Consider the following 12,111-nt stretch of genomic DNA (forward strand, 5'->3'; position numbering starts at 1 on the left):
GATAAACATTAACTTCTGCTTAGGATCATTTAATTAAGTGGAAGCATTTTCTTTATGCCAGTGAAGCTACAAAGCAATGAAATGAGAGTTCTACTGTTTACCTTGAACAAACGTAGGCCAACTCAGGTTCTCTTAATCTGGAACACTTGACTGTTTCCACCAAGATAAAATTTTTTGCATTAAACAAATACAAATAGGAAATGTCCTAGCATCATTAAGTAGTCTCAGTTCCTTAAAGTCACGGCTCAGTTAATCATCTGCTTTTAGAATGTTTTCCTCCAAGAATAGGGAAATGTTTAATGACACATTTGTAATTATTCAAAATATTCTCCCTTTTGCCTTTACACATCTTTTTCAGATCACATGTCTCTGAAATTCAATAAAAGAAAACATTATATGAATAATTTAATTTCATATTTAATTTATAATAAGAAAACTCCGTAAGAGTAAGATGTGTTTGCAGTTTGGTAGTTTGTATGCAGATCACCTCCTATTACAGTGAGTGACTGTATGATGATAAAAGGACTTCCAAGCTCAAAGCCAGGCCCCTTCTTTTATGCAATAATACATTCAACCAAATACCAACCAGTAAAACACATAAATTTGAACAATCCCTCAGAGTTTGTTGAATTTACTTGGTTAGTTATTAAACATAGTATTCAGTCAAAGGATTGGCATATGTCTCAGCAAATCCTCATTTTTTAACAAACACAGTTAGGCATACTATACATCTGCACATACTCATGCCTCACCCTTAAAAGCTGGATGGTAACTCCATAGAAAGGATGAAAGATGACCTTGGGCCATCACAATAGAATCACTGGTTATAACACAAAGTGTTCTCATACCAGAGAAATGTGTTTGCATTTGTGGTTTTCCTGATGTCTTCAAATGAATATTCCTACATCACAACTACATCTGTTTGGATGCCTACCCCCATGGGTAAATGAACAAAGGGATGTGTTCTAAGCACTTGCTTGATGGAAATTAACAATCGCTTTCATCCTTGCCTTGTGTGGCTTTCTTTGAGTTGCTCTATTTGTTTTTTGCCACGAGCTAATATAAATTTTAAAAGTATCATGACTGTGGTATCTTAAGAACACTACGTAATTGGAAATAAGGTTTAACCTTCAGTAGAGCCCTGAGGAAGTTCACCTTAAAATATTAAAAAAAAAAAAAAAAGATTAAAAGAAGTAATTAGATATATATGCCAGGGTTGAAAGCTCATGGAAGGGAAGAACTTTCAGAATGTTACTGGTTGAAGTACCTAATGACATAAGTTTAATTTATGATTTTGGACATGCCCAGAAGGTTTCATATTCAAGACATAAATTCCCTATGTTTTGATTTTTAATCATATATTTTCTGCATGCACTCAAAAATTAAGAGTGTTCAATATCAGGCTAGTAGACTTATATGAATGAATGGTAAGATATAAACTAGTTGAAAGAATTTTCATCAAATGCTAACCAGGCCACATAGACAAATAAGTCTTCGTTTGTTAATAAGCTGTGTACAGTCAGAGAACTGTAAGTTAACTAAAGGTTTCCCACAAGCCTAATCATGATAGCACAGTATTAAAATCCAAAACCAAAACTAAAATGTTATATGTACACATGTTTAGAAAACAAATGAAAACAAAAGTTACTTACACTTTTGCTCCGAGAAAGCAAATCACAGGTATTTCTTTTCATCGTGGTGTTTTAAGTAATTAAAATGGGAACTAGTGTTTCCAGTGTCAATGCTCTCACTGCAAGTATCCACTCAAAAGCCAACTGGAATGCTGAAAAGAAAAGGAAGGAAATGTTTAATCAAGTATATGATTAACACATGCACTTTGAAATGCCCTCTTAGACTGGGACAGTAATTCTTAAATAATTCATCGGAACAGGCTAAAACGGTGCTGTGTTTAAAACAATAAAAACATATACACAAGCAACATTTCCAAAACAGTTTTTGTTAAATGTAAGTTAGAGATTTCAAGCACCATCTGTTTTCCATTAAATATTCAACTCTACAGTTTTAGTGGCTGAAAAAAATAAAAAATAATAAAAAAATAAAAACCGATATGGTAGCCATAACCTAAAATTACATGTATAAAATGACGATGCAAACTGAATTGTGTATATGTTGATTCTTATTGGGACAGCTAGGGACTCGACAATTTTTCACTAAGGGATCACTAAGGTGATCCACTGCTGGAGGAATCTTACCTACATGTGAAGAAAAGAGCCCTCTGAGCAACTGCATCATTGCCTCTTGTTTCACTGACAATAATCAATAGTACCTTAAAGCCAATCCAATAACTCTTCAGTAAATTTAGTGAGTTCTCTACCCCTTTAGTTCTAAGTGGTTGTAAGGAATACTTGAGAAGATGAGAACAAAAAGTATAAGCAATAACTGTTAAGTAGTAACTGTTATTTCAAGGAATATTCCAGAGTAATTGCCACTTGAATGACATTGATATCCTCATTATCTAACAAATCTTTGCTTTCTCCTAGACACTACAATGGAGATTCTCCATTTTCAGTTTTGAAGATAGAACAAATCAAGTAGCTGTACGTATTGTGTTCATTTATGATATTCTTTTACATCAGGACACAACCTACATATTTACAGGGTATATTTGCATGTGGACTGAAGTGCTTTCAGGGAAAGAACTTACTGTAAGGCAAAGAGGATAAAAGGCCTGGTCAAACCACAAAAACTCTGATATTGCAGGTTTAGGCTAATGTTGTAGGTGTAGGCTGATGTTAACAGTGGCATGTAGTTCTATCATTTGGGTTTGTTCTAAGCTTCTCAAAAAACATGAATCAGAGACTTTAGGAAAAGAGTAACAGTGGTGAAGGTCTGAAGGAGCTGGTTTTGCTAAAATGATTGAAAAATATTAAAGTACAAAGTAGTATGAATTATACATTTAAAAGATGAAAAATAAAGTAACTATGTATCATTTTTTAAAAAACATACAAAATGAAAACAGAGAAGCCTGCAGGGACACAGCCTTTTTAAAGGCTGAAAATACTTGTTTGGAATATATGTGAGTCACCCTCTCAAGTCTTCTCAAAATAAAACGAAGACACTTTGCGGGAGGTTAGAGGTCCCATAACAGCAAAGCAGAGGTAGAAACAGAGAAATAAAGTTCACTGCGACTAAGAATATCTCTAGATGCAACTTGGGGACTCAAAGGCAAACAACCGACAAAGCCTACTTCCAAGGTTGATAGAAATGCTTGCCTGAAGATTAAAGAAAAATGCACAATCAAATGTGAGTTGCTAAGATAAATACTGTTTCTCTGAGTGTGTATGGATTTTTTCTAAAGGAGTAGGATTTGAAGGGAGGAGCTGATCCACAAATGGAAAGTTCTCAGCTAGTACACCTCCAGGAACTGAATCACCTTTACAAATTAGCATCCTATAGGTCCCAGAAAATGTGGAATTATGTTACTCATTTAATTTAGGAATTGAACAGAAATAATACAAACTTAAAATATTATATAACTAGGGAAAAAAATTAGATAACAGCTGTGGGAAGCTTACATATTATCAGAGAAAAATTTATTCAAAATATTTATTTATTCATCCAGTATTTAATGAGTAGCCTTAGGGACAACTAAGGAATAGTTGTCCTACTAGGCTAGTGACTCAGTGGTAACACATCAGTCAAATCAGACAAATAATGGATTTGACCTGATAAGTTTTACTGAATTAACCAGGTTTTTTAAAAATTTGCCTTGAAATCATTTAAAGACCATCATTAGCAGATACTTTCCTGTGGGAATTTGGAACTTACAGAAATTTCAATAGGTAAAGAGATTCAGTTGAAAACTGACTGCTGATGGAATGGCTCTTCTCACCCTGTATAGCTAGGAGGCACCTAGCCTCACTAAAAGAGTATAGACTTTGGAACCAGATAGGTATAGATTGGAATTTCAGCTTTCCACTGGCATTCTATGTAGCTTTTAGGTACATTATTTGATTTATCTGAACTTTCTCCAGTTCTGCAAAAGAAAGACAATAATACACATATGTGTTTTCAAAATAAATGAAGTAAAAAGGATTGTCTAGGAGAATGCTTGGCTCATAGGAGGTATTTGGATCTCATCATCGTCATTATATATTTATCATCATCCATCATCACTACCTTCTTTTTCTGTTAGTATCAAATAGCAAGCAACACCAGCCCATTCTTATTTTTTCTCCTATAAATGCTAACCTTTCTCAGATAATACATATGTGGGCAGATCTATTTTATACTAACCAGTATGAATGACCTATCAGTTAAAGGTCCAGGAATAAACAGACAGCATACTTATATTAGGATCATTTACAGCAGGTTCAACAAAGAGACTCTTTAAGGAGATGTTGGTAGGGTAGAGGAATCCACAAAGGATGGCACAGTACTTGGAACTAGCAATAGCAAAGTTTTCACCCTAAGAGGGATGGGTTGCCCATACCTAAGAAAAAGCATCACACAGAGTGGGCTGCCTTTAAAATGGAAGTTGCTCCCTGGGACACAGCTAGCCTCAGGTCTCCCAAAAAGGAAGGAGATAAGAAAATGTACGCAGTCTCATTTTCCTTTCTCCATCTGTCTCCTGCTAGGACTCCCCACTAGCCAAATGCAAGCAAGCAGGAGGGCAAAGGAGGAAGATGTACATCTCACTGGTCAGCCTTCCAGGGTACAAAGCCCCTCAAGGTAGGGCAGGGAGGAGAGTGGAGATGGAGAGGAAATGATAGATGCGCTCTGCAGTCTATGAAGAGGATTGCATGTTCTGCCACCTCATTTATCCTTAAAAAAAATCTATAATTTATCCTTAAACTTTCCAATAATCCTGTGACGTAGACATTGTCAACATGTTATCCCATGGCACAAAAGAGGAAATCAGCACCAACGAATGAAGGAAATTGCCCAGGAAATGGCAGAACCAGGATTCACACCTGACTGGTCTGCCTCAAAAGTCCACGTTTTTGTCTACTCTTCCATAGTGCTTTGCTGCCAATAGCATGAACCAGTGCATCTTAATTATGAACAACTGGTAACCTCTGCAAAAATCAAAGCTGTGCCTAAACTAAAAAATGTTTGATGAAAAGGTTGACTCTCAGGAAGGCATTTATCTTAGTTCCTACAAGTTTCTCTCTCAGCAAAGATAATGTGGTGAGACTGCAGAAAAGCTTTCTTCCTCCAGGTGCACTAAAAAGAAAGTCAGGCGAGAGAATACTCACACGTGCAATTTCATTACGATAGGAGTTTCCATATAAAGTTAATTAGAAAGAAGGGAGAGTCGGCTCCTGCAGGGAGAACACTTTAGAAATAAAAATGAAGAGAGGAGGTAGATAAGACAGATAGTGCTGGAATATTCAGGGATGGAATTAGAGATGGAGCACCTGTATACATTTTGCTGTGTCCACGCAAAGGGAATTAAGACAGGTTCTATCCTAGAGATTAAAGATTTATATAGCAGAAAATGTCTTGAACTGGTCATCAGATGAAATAAGTTCTACTTTCATTGCTACGTCATATACACAAACTGTTTGGTATTAGGAAAATCCTTTCCCTTTTTTTCCTTGTATCTCCACAACCCACCTCACAGCATTGTTATGGGGATTAATCAGACAGTATCTCAGAAAAAATTCTGGGGACTTTAAGTTCCCTGCAAATATAAATTTATGTATTGAAACAGCAAATGTCCTCATACATAATGACACCTTTAAATATAAGAATGAAAAGGGGTTCCAATCATCCACAAATATTAGAGAAGCTACTGAACAGGACATGTTTTATATATTTAAGAAGAATTCTTTATTCCCCTCTTTTTGAACTAACATTTTTTTTCTTCTACACAGTAAGTCAGTTCATGTAGTAACTGCTGAATTGTAAAGTCACTCAGATGCATTGCTTTTAAAAAGTTTATTGAGCACCTTATATGTGTCAGGCACAGTACTAAGCCCTCAGATAAACAACAAACTTTCTTGATGCGAAGGGAAAGAATTGTTTGGGTGCAGTTGCCTATGAGTGATCAAGGTGTAATGTATTAGCTCTGTCTCGAACTTACTGTTGTCTCCAACTCATCAAAAGGTAGATTTTTCTAGGGCTGCATAAAGTAGACATCAAAATGAAACCAAACTTGGCAGTTTTTTCCCTTGATTAGATTCTAATCTAAATGAAGAATGAATGTATGTGGCATATATAAGAAGAGAAGTTTGATCACAATCAAAGACAACTCCCAAGGAATACAATAAAAACAGGCTTAATTTATCAAGGTTTACTCACCAAAGTATCTGCAGGAAAGAAATTAGGAGGAGGCAATGCAATAATTAATACTTTAAAAGTTTTTTTTTAAAAAAAAGAAAGAAACATACAAGGATGGAAAAACAGATTTTTTTCATGGGAATGTTTGAATTATTGCCTTGGGCTCTTAAATGTCCACTAATTTGCCCTCTATACACGTAAGATAGATAATGTGAACATCTGCTTCAGTTGGCCCTCTGCTACATTGGTGGCAGAAACAAGGGAAGAAAGTTCCAGATATCTCCTCATACCTTCTAAAATTGTGAATTAAAAGAAAGGACCTCTTTTTTTTTTTTTTTTTTTTTTTTTTTGTCGCTGGGGCTGGAGTACAGTGGCCGGATCTCAGCTCACTGCAAGCTCCGCCTCCCGGGTTTACGCCATTCTCCTGCCTCAGCCTCCCAAGTAGCTGGGACTACAGGCGCCCGTCACCTCGCCCGGCTAGTTTTTTGTATTTTTTTAGTAGAGACGGGGTTTCACCGTGTTAGCCAGGATGGTCTCGATCTCCTGACCTCGTGATCCGCCCGTCTCGGCCTCCCAAAGTGCTGGGATTACAGGCTTGAGCCACCGCGCCCGGCCAAAAGAAAGGACTTCTTATTCCAGATCTAAAGATGACAATAGATATTTCCTGCTATTTACATTTTCTCTAGGGTGCTCTTTATCTGAAGCTATGCTTTATCTGAGCTCCTGCTAGAGGCTATAGAATCTGAGATGTAGAAAGAGCGTAGGATACAAATAGGGTAATTGAAGTGTAGGGAACATAAGCAGTCTGCCTAAGGTCATAGGACTGCCTGGGACAACACAATAATGAAAGGACCCTGTATTCCATGCCCAGTCCTGTGTCCAGCTGATGATATTGCCCTGTGCGTGGATTTTCCTAAAACTAGTTTCATCTGTCAACCCAGATGTATCTTGTAGTCTTCCCAGCAGAGTTTAACATCTTGGAATGTGCCAAAGTCAGTGCAATCTACCTGTAACCACAAGGATGGCCTTGTATAATCAGATTGTAGCTTATGCTCAGTAGGAACTCCAGAGTGATGTGTTTCAACTAGAACAGTCAAGTGATCTGTGATTTGCATGCTTAATTTGGCCTTAGCTCATACCCTATCTCCCAACACCAGCCCTCTACCCTCGTCAGGCTGTTCTCATCTCTGCAGCACCTGAGACACATCCATTTCTACCTCTTAGCTTTAGATTCACGCCCTTTAATGGTTGTTTCTTTCATTTTACAGAACTCTTTCTATTCAAAGTCCAGCAAAAGCCCTTCTTTCTAATAACAACTTGCCCTGCTGCTCCAAGTCACATAGATTTCTACTGACTCTGAAGTCAAATAACAAAAAGTATTTTGTACCACAAACTTGTCTACTAGCTAACATTTTTTTCAATAATTGTTGTATGGGTTTAATCTTTGCTCCTTCAACTGGGTTTTTGATGTGGTTTGGCTGTGTCCCTACCCAAAATCTCATATTGAATTGTAATCCCTATAATCCCCAGGTGACAAGGCAGAAACCAAATGGAGGTAATGGAATCATGGAGGCTGTTTTCCCCATACTGATCTCATGATAGTGAGTGAGTTCTCACAAGATCTGATGGTTTTATAAGTATTTGGTAGTTCCTTCTGTGTTCATTCTCCATCCTGCCTCCTTGTGAAGAAGGTGGTGCCTTGCTTCCCCTTTGCGTTTCAACATAATTGTAAGTTTCCTGAGACTTCCCCAGCCATGCAGAACTGTGAGCCAATTAAACCTCTTATCTTTATAAATTACCCAGTCTAGAGCAGTTCTTTATAGCAGTATGAAAACGAACTAATAATATAGGGTTGAATAAGGTACATTGTAAAGTCTCTTCCACACTGCAAATTGTATGATTAAAAAATATAACTTCTACCAGGCACGGTGGCTCATGCCTGTCATCCCAGCACTTTGGGAGGCCAAGGCAGGTAGTTCACCTGAGGTCAGGAGTTTGAGACCAACCTGGCCAACATGGTGAAACCCTGTCTCCATTAAAAAAAAAAAAATACAAAAATTAGCTGGGCATGGTGGCAGGCACCTGTAATCCAGCTACTCAAGAAGCTGAGGTAGGAGAATCACTTGAGCCCAGGAGGCAGAGGTTGCAGTGAGCTGAGATCGCACCATTGCACTCCAGGCTGGGTGGCAGAGTGAGACTCCATCTCAAAAAGAAAAAAAGAAAAAAAAATATATATATATATATTTAAGTTTGAAAGAATTCATTATCATTATTTTGCCTTTGCCATAGTATTAATATGTAACATAACATTGTACCACTTAAAAAATATATTAAAAATTCGAGGTATCAATTTATAAAAATGAACATTTTAATTAATAAGTAGAAATTTTGCAAAAGTGGAAATAAAATTATATCAAAATGTGGGATATATTCAATCTCACTATGAATGAAATGAAAATTAAAATCTCCATATTTGTTTGTCTTGCTTAAAAATTATTTTACTTCTTAAAAACAAAATACTTGAAAATAGTGTGTATATAATTAGATATGCATTTCATATATTACTGATCAACTTTCCAAATGACATAAGTCTTTGGATAGGAATTTGATAATACATACCAAAAGCTTTAATGGTATTATACACTTTTATATCATAATTCAGGAAGTAACTTGAAATATGGAAAGTGCTTTGTATGCAGAAGCCTTCTAGCAGTACCACTTAAAATAATGAAAATCTGGAAACAATTTAGATGTCAAATAGTAAAGGAATTGCTAAATAAAATATGAGAAACTTCATGATGTACTATGTAATTAAAATCACATATTTTGCAAGATATTTCAATTACATGAGAAAAGGCTTACGTTATAATATTAAGTGAAAAAGGTAGGATTAAAGTTGTATGTGTAGTATTATCCTATAAAAAGTTATGCACAGAGAAAAGACTTTAAAATTTAGCAAAATATTAGTAGTTCTATTTAGGTACAGTATTATTGGTAGTTCTGTCTCGTTTCTGTGTTTCTTGGCTTCTCAAATTTTCAACACTTAGAAAAAATACTTAAAAGTCGGATTAAAAGAAAGTATTTGAGAGAATGCAAAACAAGTTACTCGTCTCTTCTTACTTCAGACTATATACAAAAGTGCTAGTTTTTGTTCGTGGAATTGTTATAGACTGCTTTCTCATTTGTTTGTGTTTGAGTGCTCAAGTTTGCTATTTCATACCCAGTGTTAGACTTTGTTTTTGGGAATCTATAGACCAGAGAAAAGCCCCGTTGGAAAATAGATGGCTAAAATTAAGTTCTCTCTCCCTGACTCTGCTATCTTCGTCCTCCATTTGGGTGTCAATTAACATACCTCTTTCTTTCAGATCTCGTAATGGTGTCTATAAAAGGAAATCTTCAGGCTCCACTTCACCTAGGAAATCAATCAGTTGTTGAGGCCTCCCTGCCTGTGCTAGTTTCTGGGAATGCAAAATGCATGGAACATGAGACAAATGCAAATGAACAACTGAATCAGCAAGCAAGAGATTTGGGTTTTATAGGATCAACAGGAGCTCAATCTACAAAATAGGTTCATATTATTATAAGGTAGAAAATAAATGCAATGTAGGTAGAAAAAGCTGTCACAATTTTCAAGAAAAATATTTTTAAAATAATAAGTTAACAATAGGGCTCTTTACCTAGATTTAGTTTCAACAAGCTTTGTTCCCTTTCAACTATTTGAGCCTCTTAATGTCTCTCTGAATATCCCATCAAAAATTATACCTCAGCTTCCTTCTTCACCCAGCTTACTCTCCCTTACCTCCTTTCCCCCTGTCTGAGAGGATGAGTGAGGTGTTTCTCCTCCTATGAGAAGTCCTGTCTTCTACCTATGCCTGTCTTTCCTCCCCTATCTGTTCTAATTCTAACTGGCTCTCTCCCCTCAAGATCTAAATACTCTCTTGAGTCTTTCCTCTTGTAAAAAGCAAATCATCCTTATAACCCTATGTTCTCCCTCTTCCAGATATCATTCTCTTTCTCTTCAAAATCAAGTTATTTGAAAAAATGTCTATTAACTTTCTTTACCTCCTTATTCCCACCGTTTACCCCTCAACCCAATGCAAGCAAGTTTTACTCCTTCCACATTTAAACTACTTTCTCCAAAGATCCTAGATCTCCATATCACAAAACCTAATAAACCCTTCACAAATTATCTGACTAGAGCTCTCTATAATCACATTGTTTTTGCTTCTAGAAACTCCCTCTTCCTCTGTCTTCTGCTGGTTCTCCAACCAACTGCTCAACTTCTTGCTATTTCATGGGGTCTTCTTATTTTGTCCATATCTAAAATATGGGTGATACCATTGCTATTATTTTTATCAGCATTTCCCAAATGTGACTGCATATTAAAATTAGCTAGGGAATGCCATAAAATGCAGATGGCTAACTCTCCTCCAATGAATCAGAACTTTGAGGAGAGGTACTCAGGAATCTACTTTTGGCCAATACCCCAGATAATAATCATGAAGGATGAAGAACACCACCACTTTGATTGGCACTTGGGAGCCTCTGTTCTAGATTATGTTTCTTGATAATCCACTAATTTTTATTGTTTTTGCTGCCATGTGTATACTTTAACCCCCCACATACATATCTCATACACTGAGAGGGGTCTACCACTACTACAGTCTTCCAGAGTTTTATCTACACAAATTCAGGCACTTTCTAATGTTATTCTTGTCACCAACACTGCCTACTTCAAGTCCACCTTAAAATCTATCAATTTATGCTGTAGGGGATAGCTGCCTATTTCTGCTTCAAGACTCAACTCAGGTGTTATCTCCCCCTGGAAGAGTTTCCTGATTCTCCCAATATCCCAGCACCATTCCCACTGCCAGCCTGACTTAATATCCCTTTTTACTCCCTCCATAATGCCTCCTGAATGCCTCCCACAGTATATTTGTCAAATTACATCAAAATGATCTGTTTAATTGTACGTCACTGACAACCTTGCCCTGGACTCTAAGTTCCTTGAGGTTAGAAAACATTTCATGTTTATATATATATAATCACAACATAAAATATACTTAGTAAATGTATACTGATCTCTCCTGAATTGAAAGAGAATTATGAGAAGAAAAGCACATTTTGTCTCCAGACTGAAAAGAATCAAATCATTTCCTTTGTAGTTTATGCCCATATAAAACCATCATTCTATTCCCTTCTCTTCCTCCAAAATGATAACAGCAAACTCTTTTACTAATTTATTCACCAGACATTTACTGGACACTTCTGGTATGCAATGAACTGTGCTCTAGGGTCCAGGGATGCAGAGATAAATATGATAAAAATCTGTCTCCACATGGAACTCCAAGTCTAGTGGGGGACAGAGACAAATAACACAATACACTAACTACTCTGACAGAATCTCAGAATAGCTGGTGTGGGACCCCAGAGGAGGCAGCAAGTGACTCATACACCTAATGGCTTCAAAGCCTGTTCCAAGTTATTCTGCTCTTGTGAACACTTCTCTTTAAGTTATTCAAATGCCATTTCATATACTGATGTTTTCCCCCATGTAGAGGAAAAGAAAGATGAAGGTAGACATTGACGGTTCCTTTCATCTCCTTTGTGTGTCTAGTCAGAACTTTGTCCCTGCAGAAAAGGCGTCTGTAGAATTCCACACCTATAAAGTATGCTGTAAATGACCATTGAATGAATAATACGCAGGTGGTCACATTTACATAAGAGAACACAAACCACTTTCAATTTCAGTACAAATGACATTTTTGGAAATAAAAGCATATCATTTGGCTCCCCAAATAGCCTAATTCTTCACTCCCAAGGGTATGGAAATGCCAGAGTACCCACTCTTTCAATGCTCACCTT

General features: G+C 36.7%; 1 protein-coding gene across 3 annotated transcripts in view; it reads right to left on the reverse strand.

Moving 5' to 3' along the window:
- The window catches only part of PDE4D (phosphodiesterase 4D), a 1,577,486-nt gene that overhangs the window by 1,217,713 nt on the left and 347,662 nt on the right, over window positions 1-12,111 (reverse strand). For all 3 annotated transcript variants that reach the window (XM_078004763.1, XM_078004764.1, XM_028850059.2), the window contains one exon: window positions 1,653-1,783. In XM_078004763.1, the coding sequence (XP_077860889.1) occupies window positions 1,653-1,694 (42 nt within the window). In that variant the 5' untranslated portion in view covers window positions 1,695-1,783. The remainder of the gene's footprint in view (window positions 1-1,652; window positions 1,784-12,111) is intronic.

Source organism: Macaca mulatta, chromosome 6, assembly GCF_049350105.2.
Source record: "Macaca mulatta isolate MMU2019108-1 chromosome 6, T2T-MMU8v2.0, whole genome shotgun sequence".
NCBI classification, from domain to species: Eukaryota; Metazoa; Chordata; class Mammalia; order Primates; family Cercopithecidae; genus Macaca; species Macaca mulatta.